Source organism: Dipodomys merriami, unplaced genomic scaffold, assembly GCF_024711535.1.
Source record: "Dipodomys merriami isolate MVZ:Mamm:240054 unplaced genomic scaffold, mDipMer1.0.p SCAF_274, whole genome shotgun sequence".
NCBI lineage: Eukaryota > Metazoa > Chordata > Mammalia > Rodentia > Heteromyidae > Dipodomys > Dipodomys merriami.
The window spans coordinates 1,177,137-1,200,125 of NW_027204204.1; the positions used below are offsets into that span (position 1 = coordinate 1,177,137).

The window sequence follows — 22,989 nt, forward strand, 5'->3', positions numbered from 1 at the left end:
TGGTATGTGGTTGGCCACCACAGTAGTAGGCAGGCCTTATTTTGGGAGAGTGACAATTGAGGCCTTACAATGGAAATGAAGAAGAGTTCAGATCCAAAGCATTGACATTCTACAAAGCACACACGGAAAGTCAGCTCACGGTGTGAGATAGAGTTCAAATTTCTTGTTCTGAGGATATCTCTTGTGAGTTCTAGGGCAGTAAATAGAGACAGCAGGGGTCAGAGAGCAAGTTTATAGGGCAGCACCTCAGCCGTTCTGCTTCCCACAACACTGTCAGTATCTTGCCCTCCATCCTTGGGTATGTTGAGTTAGAGTTCTTATGAGTTTGGAAATCTTAAACAATATGCCAGGATTGTCAGGAGTGGTTGGCAGTGTTAGCAGCAGATACGTGATTATCAGCTAAATGCACTTTCAGGATCTGTAAATTCTTATTTTAACAGTTATTTATTTTTACTGTTCTTCAGAAGAAAGCGGTCTATAATTGTTGATTTCTTAGGTTTGTTTTAATATTGATATATGTGTAGAAAATTAGAAAAATAAATGTACACTCATTGGGGTTTTGTGCTTACCTTTTTTTAAACTTATATTTAATCAAAATTATTGATGTGAATTTTCTCTATCCTGCTTAGAGCCTTTTGATTTCCCACCATCTGAGTTACCAGGTGTACTCTTAACAGGCATAAGGACTATCAAATTTCTTTTCCCAAAGCATAAATAAAATGGCAGACTGTTAGAATTGTTGGGCTAAGTAAGCTTTCATTTTATAATCTCCAAAGGTGTCTCTATTGTCTTTGCACGTGCACATGTGTATGTCCACATGCATGTGTGTGTTGAAACTAGGGCTTTAACTCAGAGCCTCAGGTTTATTGTTGGCTTTTTTTTTTGTTTGCTTTAGAGTTTATTTCATTTTTACTATAACAATTTGAAGGTTGAAAATTAAGAAACAGGCCTTTTGATATTTTGGTATGGATAAAAATTATGTTTCTATAGGAGATTCTAAGAATTTTTAACATTTTTATAACCATAATATTACAGAATTCTCATAGTTTAAAAATGTAACAACATAGAAGTGTATTGAGGAAAAGTTTCAACAGTACTTTATGGGAACTTAAGGTAAAGCATTTTGTCTTCAGAAAATATGACATGTAATAAGAAAGGTTAAAGATGTAAATCCAGTACATCACTCATCCTTACTATTTTCCTGTACAAGATATGAGAAAGAACTTTTCTTTACGTAGAGAGTGAATTGTTTTCTTAGATCATAGTTCATGTTAAGGAAATGCCTCTTTGTGTTAGTATTTTATTGAAAAATAGTAATATGCTTCTCAGTAGAAACTACCTTTCTTAAAACTCTGTTTCCAAAGACAGGGCAGAGTTGTCATGTAGCTTCGCCCACAGCCTTACTTATGTAAAAGAATGGAGATGTGTGTTTGACTGAGTCTGACTTAAAGTAGCTTTTACAAATACATGCTTGTCTGCTCTTCTGTTACTCTCTCCTTCATGCTCATTTAGAAGCATATTCTGCAGAATTATGTGCTTGTATAGCTGCTTCTTACACACTAGAAAGTACTTTAGTTGAGCAGAAAAACTACAACTGATGGACTGTTTTCTTTCTGCCTTTGTCCGGGGCCGCAGTAGAGCAGCTGTCATTGTTTTGCACAGTTCTGTTTTTCTTCCAAAACTGCCTGTGGCAATTTGTACTCATACTTTATTACCCAAGGGCTTTGCAAGCAATAAAATAATGTATCTGACTACTTAATGGCCTGATGCGATTTCCTTTTCAGAGAAGCAGCAAAGTAGAAGACTCCTTTCACTTTTCCTCTTCGCTGACCAAGCAATGTTAGGCCTGTTGGGACATGTTTCCTGATGTGTTGCCAGAATGCAGATGATCCCACTGTATTGTAATTGATTCTTACCAACTGTTTATAAAGCAGAGCTCAGATCTGCTCAGAAATAATATTAAATGCTCTGCATGTATTCTTGCTTGGTAGAAAAATTCATGATGTGATATATTTAATATACTTTTTGAACTATGCCTTCAGGTCATATTGTAAGAAATCAATATAGTATCAGATAGGGAGAGTGAAGTAGTAACTATTTGTTCTTTCTTGCATGAGTTATTTTTTTTTCAACATATGCACACCATCTTGCCCATCTTTTTTTTTTTTTGCTATCTTTTAAAAATAAATTTCATAAGGATTTACTTTAGTTTAAGAAGGTTGAGAGAGAGAGAAACATTTCCTGTTCCCTTTGCAGTGAAGGTTAAAGACACTCCTCTCCCCATCTTGTTTTCTGAGATGAAGTCTCCTTAACTTTTTTTTTTGTAACCCAAGCTAATCTTGAACCCCAATTCTCTTATCTCTGCCTACCAAATAGCTAGGATGACAGGTACACACTGTCACATCCAGATGAGATGGGGTACTACAAGGGAAGGGGCTGTTCTTTTGCCAACCCAGTACTCTAGAAGACTACATTCTTTGTTTTATTCCTTAAGAGTGTCAATGGCCTTGTTATTGTGATTTTGCTTTAACAAACTTGCCTTTGGGCTGCCAGCAGCTCACTGAAGTGACCATAAGATCTTGGCTTTAAAATCTGTGGTGCTTATTTAGTGCAGTTGTCTGCTTATGGAGCTCATCATTGTCATTTCAGATATTTAATGAAACATATTAAAGTTGGTAAGTTAGCTCATTTTAAAGGGGCCATGACATTTTCTAAAGGCCATCTCAGTTGTAAAATTCATTACTTTGTGACATTCATTGCAAGGGCTACCTGAAAACATTGTTAAAATATTGGTCTAAATGAAAGGAAGTATTTGCCATCTAAAGAACCAACTTCTTCCATGACCATGATTTGACTCCTTAGACAGTGATTATAAGTTTATCTGTGGTGTGTTTCCCTCCCTCCCTCCCTCCCTCCCTCCCTCCCTCCCTCCCTCCCTCCCTCCCTCCCTCCCTCCCTCCCCCCTCCCCTTCCCTCCTTCCTTCCATGCTGGGGCCTGAACTCAAGGCCTGAGTGTTGTCCCTGAGCTTTTCACCCAAGGCTGGACTGGTACTCTTCCTTTTGAACCACAGCTCCACTTCCAGCTCTCTTCTGGTTACTTGGAGATAAGAGTCTCTTGCCTGGGGGCTGGGAAGGTGGCTCAGTGGTAGAGCGCTTGCCTTGCATGCGTAAGGCCCTGGGTTCAATTCCTCAGCACCACATAAGCAAAAAGAAAAAAGCCGGAAGTGGTGCTGTGGCTCAAGTGGTAGAGCGCTAGCCTTGAGCTGAAGAACTGAGGGACAGTGCCCAGGCCTAGAGTTCAGGCCCCACGACCGGACCAAAAAAAAAAAAAAAAAAAGAGTCTCTTGCCTGGGCTATCTTTGAACCACAATCTGTAGATTTCAGGGGTTCTGAGTAGCTAGCATTACAGACATGAGCTACCAGTGCCCAACATATAAATTTATTTCAACATGTTTATCCCTCCTAGGCTTTTACTCTGAATTTGGCTTGGCTTTTATTGTGGTGCTGCATACATTGATCCAAGGGAAAGTGAGTTCAGTGATGCTTGGGATATAATATTTTCTGGAGTAGGGGTTGCTTTGAGAATGCAAGATCTTTGGTAAGACACATCTGGGGTTCAAGCATGACTTTCTTGTTTTTTTTTTTTTTTTTTTTTTTTTTTTTTTTGTCGGTCGTGGGGCTTGAACTCTGGGCCTGGGCGCTGTCCTTCAGCTCTTCAGCTCAAGGCGAGCGCTCTACCACTTGAGCTACAGCGCCACTTCCGGTTTTCTGGTGGTTTATTTGAGATAGGAGTCTCACGGTCTCTCCTGCCCGGGCTGGCTTTGAACTGTGATCCTCAGATCTCAGCCTCCTGAGTAGCTAGGATTACAGGCGTGAGCCACCAGCGCCCGGCTTCAAGCATGACTTTCTTATGTGACTGTGGGCAAGTTACTTTTATTTTCTCAGTCTTTATTTCTTCTTGCCTCAAAGTCAGCATAATAATATGATACTTGAATTATTTGAAAATTGAAGGAGATTTATATTTAGAACACTTAGAATAATGCCCAGAGAAGTAAGCGTTCAGTAAATATTAGTTATGATTAGTATTTCATTTCCTGGGATGTTTTTCTTCTTGAGCTTCCAGTCTTGTATTATTTGAATTTGAAAAATCCTTTAGGCCCACCTTTAGTCCTAATTTCTGCACCAAACTTTCTGTTTGGAATGATCTCTTTCTAAATTTTGTATAAATCCTAATTGAATATAAATGTAACTATATAAATCTTACTTATATAAAACTTTTCCTCTGGCATTTATCTGTACATTTTATTATATGCATGGCTAGTTTTAAGTTTCTTAAAAATAAGAGATTTTTTTTTTTTTGCTGCCTAATTCCAAGAATCTAGAAGTCTCCCAATAAAAAGTAATTTTTATAATAACAATAATATCAAATTGCAATTAGTACCCTACTTATCTTGATTTCTTACTCAGTGCCTAACACACAGAAATTGTCTTTTGTAAATCTGTTTCCTAGAAAATGTGTTAGGCTTTATTCAGTGCTTTTTGCAAAATATTAATGATGAAGATTACCTTACCTTATTTAATAGATTGTCCACTGTCTTGTTGAAATGTACACTGAAGACTGAATTTGAAGTACACTGAAGACTCAATTCTTCATGCATGGAGTATTTCTTGTAAATTCATATTTGTTAATTTTGTGAGCTTGATTGGCTTCTCCGGATCACCAATTCTCTATGCCACTGTCTCTTCTGTCTCTGGGTGTGTCTCAGAGGTTGAATACACAGCAGGCTGTGACATTGGCTTAAACAAAACAAGAACGGGATGGTTAGTTTGTCAGAATTGTGTAGTGTAAAACTAGATTTTTCCTCACCATTAGTGAATTTTGCTTTTACCTGGCTGAAATTTGTAAAGGCCTGGTGCTTTCCAACCTCCCCCACGTCCCCCCTCCCCCAATCTAAATAGATGTAACGCCTTTTTAGAATGAAACCAAGGCATTTTTTTTCAGTAGATTTTGACAATTGATCTCTATAGCATACATAGCTCAATTAAAACACTGGAGCAATTCTTCCATTGGTGAATACCTTTAGCTTTTATGTCCTACAGAACCAAAAAGATTCCTGATGGCGAAATTGAATTTTTGACCTAGCAAGAGACTACTTATAGTCATATTTTACCTGGTGACACTTTCTCTCATCCTTTGTATTTCTTAAATGAGTATTATCACCCATTTAGTTTGACCTTGTTTCTCTGTCCTGTGTATCAGATCATCTCGTTGAACTAACAAAGCACCACCACTTTGAATTCTAATCCTTGCCTTTCAACCCCTCCTTCACATTGTCCTTTAACCATAAGAAACTTGTCTCTTATAAAGTATACTAAGGAAGGTTATTAACACATAAACTGTTGGGGACTGCGGTGTCTTAAATTGTTTTGGCACGTGAGTTTTGTGGTTGTTGTTGGCATGTGAATTCTTCACATCTTTTTAGATACTAGGAGCGTGGTGTTCCAGCCTGTTTGTTGCCTTCACATCATTCAGCTGAGTTGCTCTCAAGTGGCCCCATATTTCAGTGCACTTTGTAGCTTAGTTTAATTAGAATTAAAATTTCAGTTAGATTTTAAAGGAGATTGCATAGACCATTTACTGTTAAGGAGAGTAAAGCTATATTTCTAGTTTTAAAAACCAGTAAAGTTAATTGAATTAAACAGTACTTAATTAAATTCTCTTGTTGTATATTAGCAAAACATGTCTCTTATTAAGCTGTTATACAGTATCCTTTAGATTTTAATTCTGTTGGAATTCCTGAAGATGTAGATGAATTCCTAAAAAATCTATTTCCTTAGGATTAAACTTTATAAAACTGATGTCCTGTTACTTTATGTGTGGGTTTTATGCATTTTTGTTTATACATTTAAAATATAATGTTAAATATTTAAAGAATGAACATTTCTGCAGTTTGAAGACTGTAAATTTCCTGAGCTGTAAACCTAAATGGCTCCTGACTAAAAATGGAGTCTAATTTAGTTTTGTAATATTATCACTTGCATAAAATTTTATTGTCATTTAAATGCTCAGATGTGTGTGTGTGTGTGTGTGTGTGTGTGTGTGTGTGTGTGTGTGTGTGTGTGTGTGTGTTTCTAGTTGTTTTCTAAATCCGTGCACTGTCTAGACAATAGGGCACTGTTATTGGTAAAGTTGTGCTGTACTTTGGACCATGAAAGAGTGCTATTCATCTCTTGGTTATAATTTCAGTTTCTATTGTACTTCTCTTATATAAGCCTTGGTTGAAATTCACTCAGTTGATTTCATGGCCATTTCCACTCAACAAACTCTTAGAATTTTAGTCTCAGGTATCTTCATAATCAGTGTTTATTTTGCTTTCTTCAATTAGAGTGATATAGGAGACTGAATTTTCTTTCTTTCTTTTTTTTTTTTTTCTTTTTTTTTTGGGGGGGGCGGTCCGGTCGTGGGGCCTGAACTCTGAGCCTGGGCGCTGTCCCTTAGCTCTTCAGTTTAAAGCTAGCACTCTTCCACTTGAGCCACAGTGCCACTTCCGGCTTTTTTCTTTTTGCGTATGTGGTCCTGAGGAATCGAACCCAGGGCCTCAAGCATGCAAGGCAAGCGCTCTACCACTGAGCCACCTTCCCAGCCCTAATGCTAAAATTTTAAGTGTTTTCTTTAGCAAATGGGCTAGTTATAAATGGCAGGGAAATTAATTATTAGATAAATTATGTTCTATTCAATATTTATACTTATTTGTTGGGTTTTGGACTAAATTGTATAAATCTTTAAAATTGTAATTAATTATTTTAATTTTGGTCTTGAGAAATATGTTCATCTATAATGGTTTATGAGCAGCTATCTGTACGTGCTTTCACAATCATGACTTAAAAACTGAAGCTCTTCCAAAAGAACAGTTGCTAACACCTAAAAATAAAGGTGGTTCTGTTGCATCTTTGTTTGGATCTATAATAGAATTCCCCTGAAAATAGTAACATTTTCTACATGAAAATATGTTAATAATTTAACTGTTCTAGCAGTAGTCTCCTAGAAAGTGCCTATCTGTAGGAAAACCACAGACTTGTTTGATATTGGGGCAAAAAACAACCTGGTCGTTTCCTTCTGCTGAAGTGCAAATGTCCTGTCTTACTATGATTCCTTTGCAGTCAGTGATTAAGCAGGTCTGATACTGAGACATGAACTGTCCCTTGGGAATAAGGTTTAAGTAAAGATAATGGCAAGACTACTAGATTATCCATTGTCTTGTTTCAGTTTTAAAAAAGCATAAAAACATAGATTTTAAAAATAGAAAATCAATAGTGGTAATGGCTGTTTGTAACTTAGATACTTCCTCACCTCAGTTAATAGGCTTACAAGAAGCTTGTGAGTCAAAGGTGGATAACTTAGGGCCTCTTCTCCCCCCCTCCCCCCCAATGAAATATACCTTGATATGCTACCAAAAAAAAGAATATGTCTTGGCCCATTTATTTCTAGGATGTTGTGTTCTAATAGATTCTGTTGTTTTCCTTTTCGTGAGGTGGAGGGGTACTAGTACCAGGTTTTGGAGTCAAGACTTTGCACTTATCTTTAGCTTTCTTGCTCACTGCTAGTTCTCTACCAACTGAATCATGTTTTCAGCCCAGCTTTTTTCTGGTTACTTGGAGATTGAGTGTCTCAGAATTTTCTGCCTGGGCTGGCTTTGGATTGGGATCCTCTAGGCCTCAGCCCTATAAGTAGCTAGGAATATTGGTATGAGCCACTGACATCTTACTGTAAAGGAAGCTTTTGATGGCTTCACTGTCAGTCGTTATACTAGCCTTCTAACAGTTGTACTCCTCTCTCTTTGCTCTGTACCTCATTCTTCTTTTGTCCTTTATCCCCTGTCCCCCCCTTCCAAAAATATATAGTCAATGAAAGAAAAAAAGGCAAGAGGAGCTATAATAAACCCCGTGTTGGATTGTGACAAGAACTGTTAGTATGAACCCCTATTATACAAATGGATAATAATGCAGTGTGTGTGTGTGTGTGTGTGTGTGTGTGTGTGTGTGTGTGTGTGGGTGTGAGGGGGGGAGGGAGGAAGGGAGGAAGAAGGGGTATGTGTTTTGTTGGCCTGTCTGTATAACTAGATCTCTTAGGCACCTAACACCACCCTGCTGATGTGAGCATCCAATGACCAGTTCTTGCTTTCTAAATAATCAGTTTTCAATCAAAGGAGCTAGGGTTCCTTGGCAAAATGGATGATTCCAGAGTGTGCCAGGAAAAGTGAGTGCTGAACCTGGCTCACTTTATGTTGCTAGAGAATAAGGAAGTGCTGAAAAAGGCACCAAATCACTCTGACGGAAGTTGGGGCTACTTCAGTAACAAAATAAAGACTGGTTTAATTTTTTTTTTAATGTTGTAGTCACATTCCCCTTCTCCTTACCTCAGTCCCAGACAGCCTTTTCCTTAACTTCTCTGTGTCTGTGGCAGAGTATATAATTGTTCAGCAGAAGGGATGATAAAAGGGCAGGGACCAGGACATCATGTGTGCTGTAACCCAGCCACATACTCCCTCCTGTGCCCCAACTGTCAAAAAGTTCATGATCTTGTTTCCAAGACTGTCCCACACTGAATCTAGAAAGCAAATATAATCTTTTCCTTCTGACTATCTGAGAAGTAGTCATTGAAATAGAAGCACATTTACTAAACAGATATATAGGGTCTCTTACCATATGTGTGGCACAGCATTGGAGAGGTGCTTGCCAAGGAAAGCTAGGAGGAGAGTAAAAAGCACCATTACCTTGAAAACAGTATAAGCTTCACCTTGCTGATGGGGAAGCTTACTAGCTGATGTGAGTTCATAGTCTAGAAATTAGGTGATAATTTTTCAATGATGAAGTTGTTTAATCTTCCAGAGTGGTATTTTTGTTCTATTCTGAGATTTAAAAAAAATATTAACAAAATATTCTTCTCTAAAATTTCTTTGATGAGCCTTTTCTGGGATTAGTGAAGATTGACATTTTTTTTTTCTACCTGAAGATTATTATTGTAGGTCAAAGTTGTCTAGGAGATTCTCACAGGTTTTCACACTATACATACTCAGAAAAGTATTCTTTCCACTTAATAGTTAATCTAATCAGGCTTTTAAACTTCAGTCTTCTGATGTTGTGGGCACTGATTGGGGCTTGAACTCAGGGTTTTGTGCTCTACCACTTGAACCAGCTTCTGCTTCTGGCATTTTCTGTATGGCTAGGATTACAGGTGTGAGCCACCAGAACCCAGCTAGATGACTGGGTTCTTTTACAGATAGGTTTACCATCCCTCACAGCCTTTTTTGTGGACTCTAGTATCTTGGAGCTGGTGTAACCTCCTGTTAAGTGATCACAGAGCTTCCCTTGGCAATTGTGTGCTTTCTTTTCTGGGGATCGTTTGACCTGGTAGAGCTCCTGAGGCAGTAATTTGCTCTGATTATTTTAACACAGACCTCAGTTTTTTCTGTAAGGACAAACATATAAGCTTCCTAAGATCAATTTGTTTTGAAGATACTTGTGGACCATTTGAAAAGCCTTTACATTTGCTTTGAAATACTGAAGCTAAATCATGCATTTGTAGTCCATAGTATGGCTGCTAGAACACAAAAGTTGATTTATTCTTGGGGTAGTTAAGAGGCAGGGAACTAAGAGAAATGGCGATCATTTAGTGTTGTCATTCTGAACCACATGAACTCTTAATGTGTTCTTGACACATTTATTTAGAGAAAATATTCCTAAGATGTGGACATCTGCTTTACACACACTGGTAAGAATCTTTAGACTACACATGAATATTGCATTGCATTAACCCTATTAATTATGCCCCAGAAAAGGACACAGCTCTGTGGCAAGGTGCCAAACACATGCCAGTTTGAATAAAATCATGCCTTTCTGTTACTTTCTCCCTTTATAATCTCTTGAGTGTCAAGTCATTCTACTTTAGGTTGGGATGGGAGAGAGGAATCTGCCAGTAGTAAGGGTCCAGTTTGATGAGAGTGCTTTTGTTTTTTGGATGTATCTTTTATACCTAATCAAATATATGCATGCATAATACTATGAAGAAGCAGGTGAAGGGTGCACTGGTGGGTCCAAGTTTAACTTGCCTGTTTTAATTAAGGAAATGATGACACATGCAAGTGATTATGTTAACATGTTTTTAGAGCATGCTCAACTTTCTGTATTATATGTCTCTGATAATGCATTTCTTTTTCTATTTCCAAACATGATTAATGTGTCACATAGTGTTAACTATGCTTCCCCCCAGCCCCCCCAAGAGATCAAATGGGAGGCAGCCTGTAGAAGCTAAATTATTCGGAGAGGAGTCAGTGATTGATTTAAATATAAAAGGATTAATTGGTCCCTGAACCAGACTATTAAACTGCACTGTGATCTTGGCTGAAAGTGGAAGAATGGATTACAAGTGTGTTGTGAAGAATAAATGACTACATTTTTCATGGCTTTAATCCTTTTTTCTGTGTTGCATATTCTGGTTTTATGTACTGCACTCCATTGTGTGCTTAATTGATGCAGAGGGGATTGGCTATGTAATGATTAAATAGGATAGAGGCATAGAACCATCACTGACTTTTAAGGTGGTCCATTTCTTCCAAGGTAGCTAAAAGAATCCCTATGCAATGAATATTTCTGGAAACTTTTTTTAGTCACAGCTCCAGGCACAGAAGTTAAATTACACTGAGTAAGAAATTTGAAAGTTCCCATTATGTGAGGACATTGTTCAACATGGACAGCTAGCAATGGATAAATACAATCTTTTATCCTAGGCAAACTGAATTGAGGCTTCAGCTCTTAAAAGTAAACAGATTAAAGCACCTTAACATTCTTTTGTTGTTGTGTTTGTTTCTTATGGTTTGGAGGTTTATGTCAGGGATGGGGAAGTTGAGATCATGGGCTGTACTGTTGATTGAAGTCTGCTTTGATTAAGAGAAAACCTACCTTCTGGGATAGCCCTGCAACTTGGCAAGAACACTGAAGATTGATATTTGCCAATAACTAGCAGCATTTTACCAAATAAGTGTCAGCTCCAATTTTATTTTCCTTTTGCTGGGGAAGCTATGACTCCTTGTATATATTTGTGAGTGAGACTTGTACACCTGTGTTGAGTGTGAAGGGCCCTGCTCTAGGACAGGCAAATACCAAATGTGGAAAGCCTTTAAAGGACTTGCTAAGCAACTGTGTGTCATTTGTGGGCCAGAGTCACAGTGACCTCAGAAGGTAGAGTTCTTCCTGGCCTTGTCTTTAAAAGTATGAGGACACAGCACTGTTGCATTTCTCTGTCAGCTTCTGTTAAATGAGCACTGAAACATCATTCATGTCTTAGATAACATGGAGGGAGTTAGGGAGAAGAAAAGGAAGCAAAAGAAAGGAAAGACAGCGTTGACTCTCTTTCTCATGCTTCATCTCTTCCTAGAGCTTCATAGATGGGAGGCAGAAAAAATAGACAAGGGGATATAGATTGAGGAAAACATAGTGCAGTGTAGAGCAATGACATCTTGGAAAGCAGCAAGGCTGCTGGGTGATACAGTTTTGCTGAGGTTGGCTGTGTAAGTCACCCATGTTGTACGTACCTGATGAAAGGCAGCATATTGAAGTTACATCTGCATATGCCTCTTTGTTAGGGCAGCTGTGCTTTGAGCCATGTGTGACGACCTAGCCAGATGTCAGAGGTCTGTCTGTACGTTTCCTTCAAGCCGGCAACTTCACAATGACTGTCATTCAGACTTCCCATAGTGTCAGAAAGCTTGTGTTTTTGTAGAACATAAGCAAAACATTTTATGATTTTAAGATTCATAAATATATATTAAGTAATTGAGGAAGTTACAGCTTTTCAGTGTAGTTCTGAGGAGCTGTGGAAATAGGCTACTAAGCCAAAGTTTGGTGTTATTATCCTATCTTTATAAGTTTGGGGTTACTAGCTTTTTTTTTTTTAAGTGTCTGTTGATTCTTTATTACTCATACTCTAATATAAAATCCTTGTATTTAATGAGAAGAAATGGTAGAAAAGTTTATTTGGTTCATTACCTACCTCACTGTCTCCCTCACATTTTCTTGATGCATTGCAAAATAATGAATAAGAGTGGGAACAAAAGGATTTACTTCATAGTATTTTAGAAAAATAAAAATTCCAAGCATTTTAAAGTAAGCAAATGAGAATTTTGGCAGTTATGGGTTACTGGAGATAAAGGTTATTTTAATCTGTATATTCTTCTAGGAACACTCCCATATAATATAATCTAGCCTAATGTAGCAACCTCACGTGGAATTTTAGTATGACTTTACAAACATTTTAGGGTTTTGTGATGTTTGCATCTGGTCGTTCAGTTGATTAGAGCAGCCCCCGTCTGCATCTTGGCATCATAAAAATTATTTTTCATTGTTTTTACTGTGAGAGTGGGAACCTTCAAGCTCTTCTGGTCTTTTTGTATCAAAGACACACCCAACCACACACCATTCTCACTGTTCTTGACTTCTAGTGTAAGAGGAACCTAGGAGGCTAGGGACCCAGGAAGGTACAGTGAATTAAGTCATTTGGACACTAAGGCACTGGCCTTTGCATGAACACAGACATGTTGTACCTCCACAGGAGCCCTGTGGTGTTGGAGAATGAATTAATGTACCACCCGGGGCCAGCTTTATTGCTGTTGAGGGTAGAAGGGTCGAAAAGGACAGTTTAATTTTGTTCATGTGTGTATGTGTCTGTGTCTGTGTGAATGTGTGTGTGTGTCTGTGTATACATGTATTCAATAAGACAATTTTGTTTAGCCAACAATGTTAACTTTTCCTTAGAAGAGTGATTATTAATAGAACTGCAGTTTAAATGTAGCAGTTTAATAGCTACAATAAGTACCATACTGCTTCTGAATTAAAAAAAAAAATTGCAATGAACTTTCCTGGACATTTTCATCACCTTGTAATCAGATATAACATATAATTTAAAAGGACGTGACAAAGCTTTATACAATCATATAAACAAACCTTGTTAATTTGGGTATTTTAATGCTACCCTCTTTTAAAAAGAAGAAAAAATAGGCCTTTCAAGAGGAGAAAGCTGAATAATATGTGCAAGTGAAGGATCTCCATGGTGTCTTTTTGAGGACTGCCAAGTAAAAGGAAGCCATAAAATAGCACTGACAACTATTCCCAAGTGATGATCTATAGAGCAAAGCAGATTGCTCTAGCAAGAGGTGTAGTTAGCGATAACGTGGAAAATTTTAAGATGAAGAGTTCATTACACAGGAAGCATTTAGATAAAAATTACCTAAATGCATTTTGCATTGTAAGTCTGTTATCAAAATACTTTTATACCATGAACAAGAGCATATTAATATTCATAATGTATTTTAAAAGCACATGTAATAGTTGCATTCTGAAAACTCAGTTTAAGAAGTAAAAATACCATCTTTTTAAAGGATATTGTAAGAGAATAAAATTACCTGGAACACTTGTCTTTTGAGCTTTTTTGCTCAAGGTTAGTAATCTACCACTTGAGACACAGCTCCCCTTCCAGCTTTTTTTTTGTGGTTAATTGGAGATAAGAGTATCACAAATTTTCCTGCCTGAGCTTCTTCGAACTATGATCCTCCTGTTACAACCTTCTGAGTAGCTAGGATTACAGGTGTGAGCCACCAGCACCTGGCGCGCGCGCGCGCGTGCGTGCGTGCGTGCGTGCGTGCGTGCGTGCGTGCGTGCGTGCGTGTGTGTGTGTGTGTGTGTGTGTGTAATATACATACATGAGTTGGTTGTAGGGCTTGAACGCTGGGCCTGGGCCCTGTCCCTGAGCTCTTCAGCTCAAGGTGAGCGCCCTACCACTTGAGCCACAGCACCACTTCTGGTTTTCTGGTTGCTAATTGTAGATAAGAGTTTAACAGACTGTCCTGCCTGGGCTGGCTTTAAACCACGATCCTTTCAGCCTTCTGAATAGCTAGGATTACAGGTATGAGCCACTGGTGCCTGGCTTCCTATTTTATATTTTTGTCACTCCTTCCTAATCTAGTTGAATCCATATCAGTCACTTGTGTTTCTTAAACAAATGATCTTAGAAAGTGCTGGCATTCTGGCCTGTGGCTGTAATTTCAGTATTCAGGAAGCTAAGGCAAGGGGGATCTTGCTGGATCAGCTGGAGCTACATAATTAGTGTTAGATGAGACCTCCCATCTCAAAATCCAAAAATCAACAAAAAGGTAGCTTTTATAAAGCCTAATTAGAAATGACATACAACCTTCTTCCATGGATAATGATTTCCTGCTTGAAAAACAGTCACTGTGCTTATGGACTGTTCTGTTCTTCTCACAATCAAACTTTCTAAAGAAACACAACTAAAACTTGGGTTATACTGTATTCATCCATTCAGTGGCTATTTATTGTGCTGATTCCAATTCACTGGGCTAGTGCTAGATGATGTATCTGACCGTGGGACGTACATGGTCTTCTATGATGGTGAGAGAGGCCTCAGAATGCCCGCGCGCGCACACACACACACACACACACGGATAAGGAGGAGGTGGTGTGTGACGGAGGTGCTGGGCATATGATATGATATAATGAGAGACCAGATTTAAAGAGTAGAATAAGGGTTGGGAAGGTGGCTCAGTGGTAGAGTGCTTGTCTTGCATGCATGAGGCCGGGTTTGGTTCTTTAGCACCACATAAGCAAAAAAAGCCGGAAGGGGCGCTGTGGCTCAAATGGTAGAGCACTAGCCTTGAGCTGAAGAGCTGAGGGACAGTGCCCAGGCCCAGAGTTCAGGCCCCACAACCGACAAAAAAACAAAAAACAGCCGGGCGCTGGTGGCTCACGCCTGTAATCCTAGCTACTCAGGAGGCTGAGATCTGAGGATTGCGGTTCAAAGCCAGCCCGGGCAGGAAAGACCGTGAGACTCCTATCTCCAATAAACCACCAGAAAACCGGAAGTGGCGCTGTAGCTCAAGTGGTAGAGCGCTCGCCTTGAGCTGAAGAGCTGAGGGACAGCGCCCAGGCCCAGAGTACAAGCCCCACGACCGACAAAAAAACCAAAACCAAAACCAAAAACAAAACAAATTTCTTTACTCTCTTGGTGTGAATCACAGTATAGTTGAAAGATTAAAAAAAATGTTTTAAAATAAAAAAGAAAATTGACAAAAATTTTTTCAATTTTGCATTTTTTTCCTCAGGATTTTAGACTTTTCTCTGAGTCTCCTAGTAAAATGGAAGAAAATTTTAGTGGAAAGGGATAAAATATCACATAATTATTTCAGTGTTACTGTAGCTATCCACACCAACCCCATTGTGAGTACAGGAGTCAAAAATGTTTTGATAAGTGTGGCAGTGGATATGTGGCTTAAGTGGTAGAATGCCAGCCTTGAGTGGAAAAAAGCAAGCAAAAGCTTGAGGCCTTGAGTTCAAGTCCCAGTACTATTAGGTGCACTCAAACATACAACCCCTCCACCGCCCCCCCCCCCCCAAAAAAAAAGATGTGACTCCTGTCCTCACTAAATGTAGATAGAGGGGTTAAATATGAAAGGGAAAGAAATGATTGAGATGTACAAAGATACATAGGAGTATTTACCCTCTCGTGACCTTAAAGATAATTTAGAAGTTAGTGAGTTAGGTGTGTAAAGTTTATTCTAGTCAGAAGACCTACACGAGCAAATCCCCAGAGGTAGGAAGCAGTATGGCACACAGTGGGAGTCCTGTCTGAAGGGGAGGAAGCACATGGTCAGGTGCTGTGTTGGTAGCTAGCATCTTCTTTGCCCTTTACGCGTTACCCTTTTGTATTGATGCACTTCAGGATTCTTACTTTAGAGAAATGCGTACTCATTATTTAAAACCCCAATGTTTTGGGAGGCGGAAATGAGGGGCATAGGCTGCTCACAAGCAGTGTGGTATTTACCCCAGTGCTTTGAAGCAAAACACTTTCATGCTTCTTCGTGTAATTTGGAAAAACAGCAGATCTTTGAAAGTTGTAATGGAGTTAGAAACATCTGGTGAAGTGTTTTAAGACATACTTACACCAAAGGTGGAATATGAGGCTAATCGCCTCCCCTAGTAAGCAGGGAGGAACTTAACCTAAGTCATGTTATTTACTTAAAGTAAGAATGTCTTATTTTGAAAAAAATTACCGTAGCAATCTCTTGTTTCCTCAGTAGTATTTGTAGAGGGCACTTAAAATTTTTTTTTTTTTTAACAAACTCTGGGTATAACCTAAGGCCAGGTGTTCATTAATCACAGAACAATTATTTCATCCTTTGTTTCATTTTTATTCAAAATTATACATGTTAATTTTCTTAATAATGCAAGTGGTAAAATATAAAGCTAATCATTATGAAGACCTTAATATGAATGTTGTCCAATACTTCAAAAATAAAACTCAGTTGATCTCACATTCACACTTCACATAGAACTTAAAACATTTGTGCTCTCCTTCATTTCTTCTTTTGCCCACTTCCTCCTCCTCTGTTCTTTACACTTCTCCCCCTTGCCCTCGGACACCCTCTTTCCATGCCTCTTCTTTTCTTTCTCTCCTGTTTCCCCTTCTCTTCTCACATCTCTCTTTGGTCTTAGCATCCTTAGGAAAAACCTGATATAAAGAATTTTTGTAGTTTAGTTTTAGATCACATTATACCAGAGATAATGAATAGTAGAAAGCCATGAGTACGATGGTAAAAATAGGGAAGGGAAGATTACTTTAAATGATGTGGTAAAAATAGGCCTTGCTGATTTGGTGTTATATTTAAGGAAAACAAGTGTGAGAAGAGAGGGTCATATTAACATCTGAGAGGAAGAGGGAACAGTGGGTGCAAGTTGCAGTTGCTTCATTGGAAGAATTGCTGGAAAGTCTACTAGGATGGAATGGAGTGGAAAAGGGGGAGAGAGAACAATGGGAATTTGGTCTGGGAAGTAACTGGGGCAGTTACTGGGCTTTTGATTTTGCTCTTTAATGGGAAGCCATTAGATAATTAGGCTTATTCTTAAATCATTACTACCTTTCATTACCACCCTTTCCCTCCATCTCATCTGTCCCTCCCCTCCTCCCTTCTCCATATAACATGGCAATAAGTACTATTTTGAATTTTTCGTAATTTTTAAAAACTAATGGTGACCTCTTAGACTCCATTCTAATTGTGTCACATAATTTCTGCATTTAGAACTCCCCAAACTCTAGCTTGCTCCGCTTCTTGCTTTGTTCTTCCCCCCTCCCCCTCTCTCCCTCTAACCCTTTCCCCAACCCAACCCCAATCTCCTCCTCCTCCTCCCCTCTTCCTTTTCCCTCTTCTCCCCTCTTCCTGACCCCCCGCATTTTTTCTGCCTCTCTTTCCTTTCCCCCTCTCCCCTTTTCCTTCCTTCCCTCCTCTCATTTCTTCCTACTATTGTAATTCTGTGTTCATTTGCTTTGGTCTACTTAAAAGTATTTATATGTTGTACATAAATCACTGTATCTTAGTCTTTCAACACACTTTGATTGTGCTTCTGTGTCTCTGTTTTTCCTATCAGTCTCTTGCTAGTCTAACTACTCCTGGTGCCCCATTTCATTCACTGTCATTCCAGCACTTTGCACGGGACACACGGTATGATCGTTGTATTTGTTCTCACATACATTTGGAGATAGATCAGTGTTACTACAAAACCTATTCTGTAGCTACACTACATTTGTACCTGCCACCCATTTCTTATAATAAATAAACTATTTATATTTATGGGATAGTGGATATGAATATGGATGAGTCAGCACAAACCCTTAGCTAAAATTCACATTTGAAAACTTGCTTAATTCACAATCAGGAATTTTTTTTTGGGGGGGGAGTCCTATTATAGCTTATGTGTTGGAGATAATGTCTTCGTAGTACCCCATCCCCCTTTTTTTTGTAGGCATGGGGAGGGGTCTGTTGTAGGGCTTGAACTCAGGGCCTGGGCACTCTTCCTGAGCTTTCCCCTCTCATGGCTAGTGTTCTACCACTTTGAGCCACAGAGCTACTTCCAGTTTTCTGAGGGCTAATTGGAGATAAGAATCTCATGTTGACTCCATTTGTGATCCTCAGATCTCAGCCTCCTTAGTAGCTAAGATTACAGGCATGAATCACCAGTGTCCAGCACCTTTTTTTTTTTTTTTTAAAGGACAGCACTTTTGCTGTTGCTGTTTTATTTCTGTATGTGCTTAAATAGTGTGTATCTTTCTGCTTTGTGAACTTTGAAATTTAGAAGTGTTATCAGCAGCCTAAGAAAAATTTTCAAAATTCTTCTAAAATTATAACCACTATTTTTGTTTATCATGCCAAACATTCAAATGCTAAGAGTAGAGGTTTCCTGATGGTACAACACCACACTTGTCAGAGAACAATCTTTGTGTTTCTGACTGTGCCAATAACATGTTTATCATTTTAGTCCAAATCTTCTTAAAGCATTATAATTTTTATTTGAAACAGAATTATTATTGAGCAATACTCAAAATATGCTTTATAATATTGACCAAAGCAACATCTTAGAGGAAACTTTTGAATCGTGGTTTGGTATCATGTTTTTGGTTCATCAGACAATAGTTTTTATGAGGTGTTTTGAGGAATAGAAATGTATTACAGCCGGTCTAAGGCCAAAGTTAACAACTTTGAAAGAATATGGAGCTGTAGTAACTCTTGAAATTTTTTTTGTGACATTTTATTTTTATCAGTTTTGAGCTCATTGTGTAGAAAACGGAGAAATGGAATGCTTCAATATAATTTTGTAATGAGAAGTAAATTGTAAGCCAGACCAGGGGGTGAAGGCTATAATACCAGCTAATTCGGAGCTGAAGCAGGAGGATGACAAGTTCAAGGCCTCCTGGGCTACATAGACCCTGTCTTAAACAGAAGTAAATATATAAGTTATGAAATGTAAAGTAAGATGCAAATTCATTTCGTAATTATTTAGTTACCTACACAGTTGCATATTGAGAGTACACATACACATGTACACACATACCAGTGTCCTTAATTGGTTGTTTTAAAATTTGAGACAGGGTCTTGCTGTATTTTTCAGTGTTGGTCTCAGCTTCCCAAGTGCTAAGATGACAGGCATGTGCCTCCATAGTAATATTTTCAAGGCAACTATTTTAACCTCATTTGAATATCGTAAGCTTTAAATTTTAATGTTATTGTATTCTACCAAATATAAATAAACCTTATCATTCAGTGTTCCTGAAACTCAGTTTTGGTTGAACAAGATCAATTTTGTTCACAAGCCTCTTTAAAAAATATCAGTGTTTTAAATTCAATTTTCTCCTTTACTTAATACTTCTGACTGTTCACCATGAATATGCCCTAAGAAAGAAAAATATTGAGGTTTTCTGCTGGTAGAAGTTTATATTTGACATAGTAGATTTAGATTTTATGCAACAAATAGGAAGCATTCTGCATAGTAACTTTCAAAACTTCAGAATGCGCAGAGATAATTGCAGATTTGCTAGGCAGCTTTGAGTTTCTGGACAAGATATTTTGTCAGTATTATGTGTGCACAGTCAGTAGAAATTGTGTTCTGTTGGTTTGAGGTCAGCTCTGTTGGCTGACTGGTAAAGCAGGGCTGTATCTTACCTGTAGTTGCATTTCTAGCACCCGTTTTCTACCAAAATGTAAAACTGAGCCTCTCGTTCTTTTTTTAGTGAGCATTTGTCCTGTGCTTTCACATTCTTTCTTCATGGAGAAAGTAATGTGTGCACAAGTGTGGAGATTGCCCAACACCAGCCAATTTATTTGATCAATGAGGAGCATATACACATGGCTCAGTCTTCACCTGCACCATTTCAAGGTAAGTCAGTGGTGATGTGCCTGCTGCACCCCTACACCACCACCAAAGGGGGCAGGCGTCTTATCCAGGAAGGGTTTTTTGGTGTTTTGTTTTTGAGCCAGGGTCTTACTATGTAGCCCAGGCTGGCCTCAAACTCATTCTGTAGTTTCTAAGCTGGTCTCCAACTTGCATTCCTCCTGCCTCAGCCTCCTGAGTTGCTGAGATTATAGGTATGCATCACCATGCTCAACCCCAGTAAGGTTTTGTAGGATGAAATATTACCTTAAAAGGACATCTTGAAGGCAAGGTAAGCATAAGAGTCTATTTTAGAAGAGGAAAGGAAGAACTATTTCACAATAATAGTTGTTCATTTAGGAAAACTGTATATAACTGTAAATATATATAACTGTATACAGTTATATACAGTTTTCTGTGAAGTTGTATTGAAAATTAGGATATAGAGGATTTCTTTCAGAACCAAATAACATTGGAATAATAACATTGCAGTGAATAGTTGATGAATTTTATAAAATGAAAAGTTTTTATTGTGCTAGTTAACAAGGTTTCAGGAGAGTAATGGCTTACAAAAGATTATTGTAAAACACAGTATTTAAAATTTCAGCCAAAATCAGACCTGGAGTTGATAATGTATAATTTCTTCAGTGATGTTAATATCTTTAGCATTTTCTTTTAATTACATTTCCCACTGATAATAAGTATTTGGTTGTGATTTTACTTGGTACATTTGAAATTTATGTTGACTGTCTTGATGTCCCATAGTAACTTCCATGTCCTTTTGGTCTGACTGAACAATTTAAATCTTCATTTTTGTTTTTGGAATTCAGAATTTTCTGTGAATGATAGTATTTAAATGTTACTATACTGGGTTGCACTGTAGGAAAAAAATCTTCAGTTCAGTATATCATTTGCTGGATGTCTGGTTGAAATAGTCTTACTATCTCAGATGCAATATAATTTAAGAATACTAATTTTATCAAACTTGATAAAATATTTTAATTTTCTAGCACCTAGATAAATTAATAACTTCCATTTTATTTATGATTGATTGTTTTTCTGATTTAATTTAATGAAAGAATCTATTCTCCAAATACAAGCCTTTATTGAGAGGCAAGGAAAGACACATTAAATCCTTATTCATCTGGGCCCCAATTATTCACCAGGACCCCACCTTCCACTTCATGTATCTTGTCATTCTGTGAATCTGGGGTTTCAATTATGAATTACTGTAAAGTTTAAAGATACCCCGTTGTGAAAGTCCTCATTGATGTGCTATTATGATTTATCAGAATTATCTAAATACTCTGTTTTCTTGAGCATAAATGTGCAGAGGGCTGTCTGACTTCACCTTAGACTTTATTGCCCCAAAGGAAAGCAGTTGTTGATGCTAATAAGGGGAATCATTGCTCATGAGGAACTGGAGCTAACTTTCCCACCTTATAGGTTGGGAATGATAATATTAGGACTACCACTTCTCTGCAGACCAGTTATTTTAAATCTTAGTGGTTTGTTACTTCTGCTTTGAGTCATAGAAGACTTACGGAACACTGTCCTGCTTATTCTTGTGATTGGTATGGAAAGGACAGATAATTAGGGACATGGATGGCATATAGATGTGTAGTAACATAGTGATGCAGAATAATGTGAGAATTTTCTAAACATATCAGTGGAAAAAAATTGCCCTTGACGGTGTTTGATGGAGACAGCGATCCCATTTGGATCATTGAGGAATGGGAGAAACACTCCAAAAAAAATGTATGAGCCTTTAGTTCATCTCCTTCTCTCGATTGATACGGTGGTAGTCCTGGGATTTGAACTTAGACCTTGTACTCATATACCTCTTGAGCCATCTGCTGGCCTTATTTGTTTTGGTTATTTTTGAGCCAGGGCCTTACCTGATGTCTGGGACTACCTGGACTGTAGTCATCTTCCTACTTCCTATTTGTACTTCCTCTACATAGTTGAGGATGTCTTTCTTTCTTTCTTTCTTTCTTTTTTCTTTCTTTCTTTCTTTCCTTTTTTGGTACTTAAGTGGAATATTTTAATGAATAAATAATGGCATATCATTACAATGTAATAAATAATGGAATGACAGTATATTTAAAAGTAATTTCCTAAAAACTTGAAGGCATACTAAGCTATTAAAGAAATGCCTAAAAAATTTAATGAATAAATAATGTTAAAAGTATCTTAGAAAGAAGCACAAATATACATCTGAAGCCAGGAACTGGTGGCTCACACTTGTAATCCTAGCTACTCAGGGAGCTGAGATCTGAGGATCATACTTCGAAGCTAGCCTGGGCAGGAAAGTCTGTGACACTCTCAAAAAAACTACTCTTGAAAAGAAAAGAAAAGCTGACAGTGGTTGAGTGGCTCAGTTTCAAGTGGTAAGCACTCAAGTACAGTGCTTATCTTGAACAAAAGAAGTTCAAGGACAGAACCCAGGCCCAGAGTTCAAACCCCAGGAGGAAGCATGTATACCTCTGAATTATTTCCACTTTAACTGGGAATTTCAAGTGCATAATGGCTGTACCCAACCATTATGTGGTTCCAACCTACAATAGCTGGGATGGCAACCTTGTGCCACTGCATTCAGCCATTGGTTGAGATGGAGTTTTGCTAGTTTTTTGTGTAGGCTGGCCTTAAGCCAGCTCTTGAGCCCTGAAATCCCCAGTGTCTGCCTTTTGCATAGCTAGGGTTTCAGGGTTCAAGCCTTGAGAAATCACACTTGGATGTCATCTATCTGTTATAAGAAGTGGTCATCGGAAAAAGACAACCCATTTAATTATAATGCTGAGGTGTATTTATAAACAGAAAGTGATTCAGAGAAAATGATCTTTATTCCCAGAAAAGTATTATTTGCAAAGTTGAATAACTTGCCTTTGAAGGTAAGATCTGCTTGAGTTATTCACAATACTGTGATAAGTTCTTTTTTTGGTGTCCTGACTCAGTAAAAATGACATCAAATCAAAAAGTGGAAGTAACTAGGACTCTTGAGTACCTGACTTTAAGGTCAATAAGTTTATTGTCAACAGACGTCTAAACCAGCCATAACTCAAATTATAAGTAAGCATTATGCTTTAAGCTTTGTATATTATGAATTTTCTGTTATAAGAAATCTTATATATTATTCTTTAATTACTATAGATACTCAGGAAGTCTTAGGACATCCTGAGTAGATTTTGGGCTATTGACTTGTTATCTTCTTTCATGGGAAAT

At 38.0% G+C, this 22,989-nt stretch overlaps 1 protein-coding gene across 3 annotated transcripts in view; it reads left to right on the forward strand.

The window, feature by feature from the left end:
- The window catches only part of LOC138837712 (mediator of RNA polymerase II transcription subunit 13-like), a 200,213-nt gene that overhangs the window by 119,163 nt on the left and 58,061 nt on the right, over positions 1-22,989 (forward strand). For all 3 annotated transcript variants that reach the window (XR_011375419.1, XM_070036665.1, XM_070036666.1), the window contains exon 5: positions 19,628-19,773. Coding sequence is in view for 2 of the 3 variants with exons in the window: in XM_070036665.1 (XP_069892766.1) it covers positions 19,628-19,773 (146 nt within the window). In the remaining variant the exon portion in view is untranslated. The remainder of the gene's footprint in view (positions 1-19,627; positions 19,774-22,989) is intronic.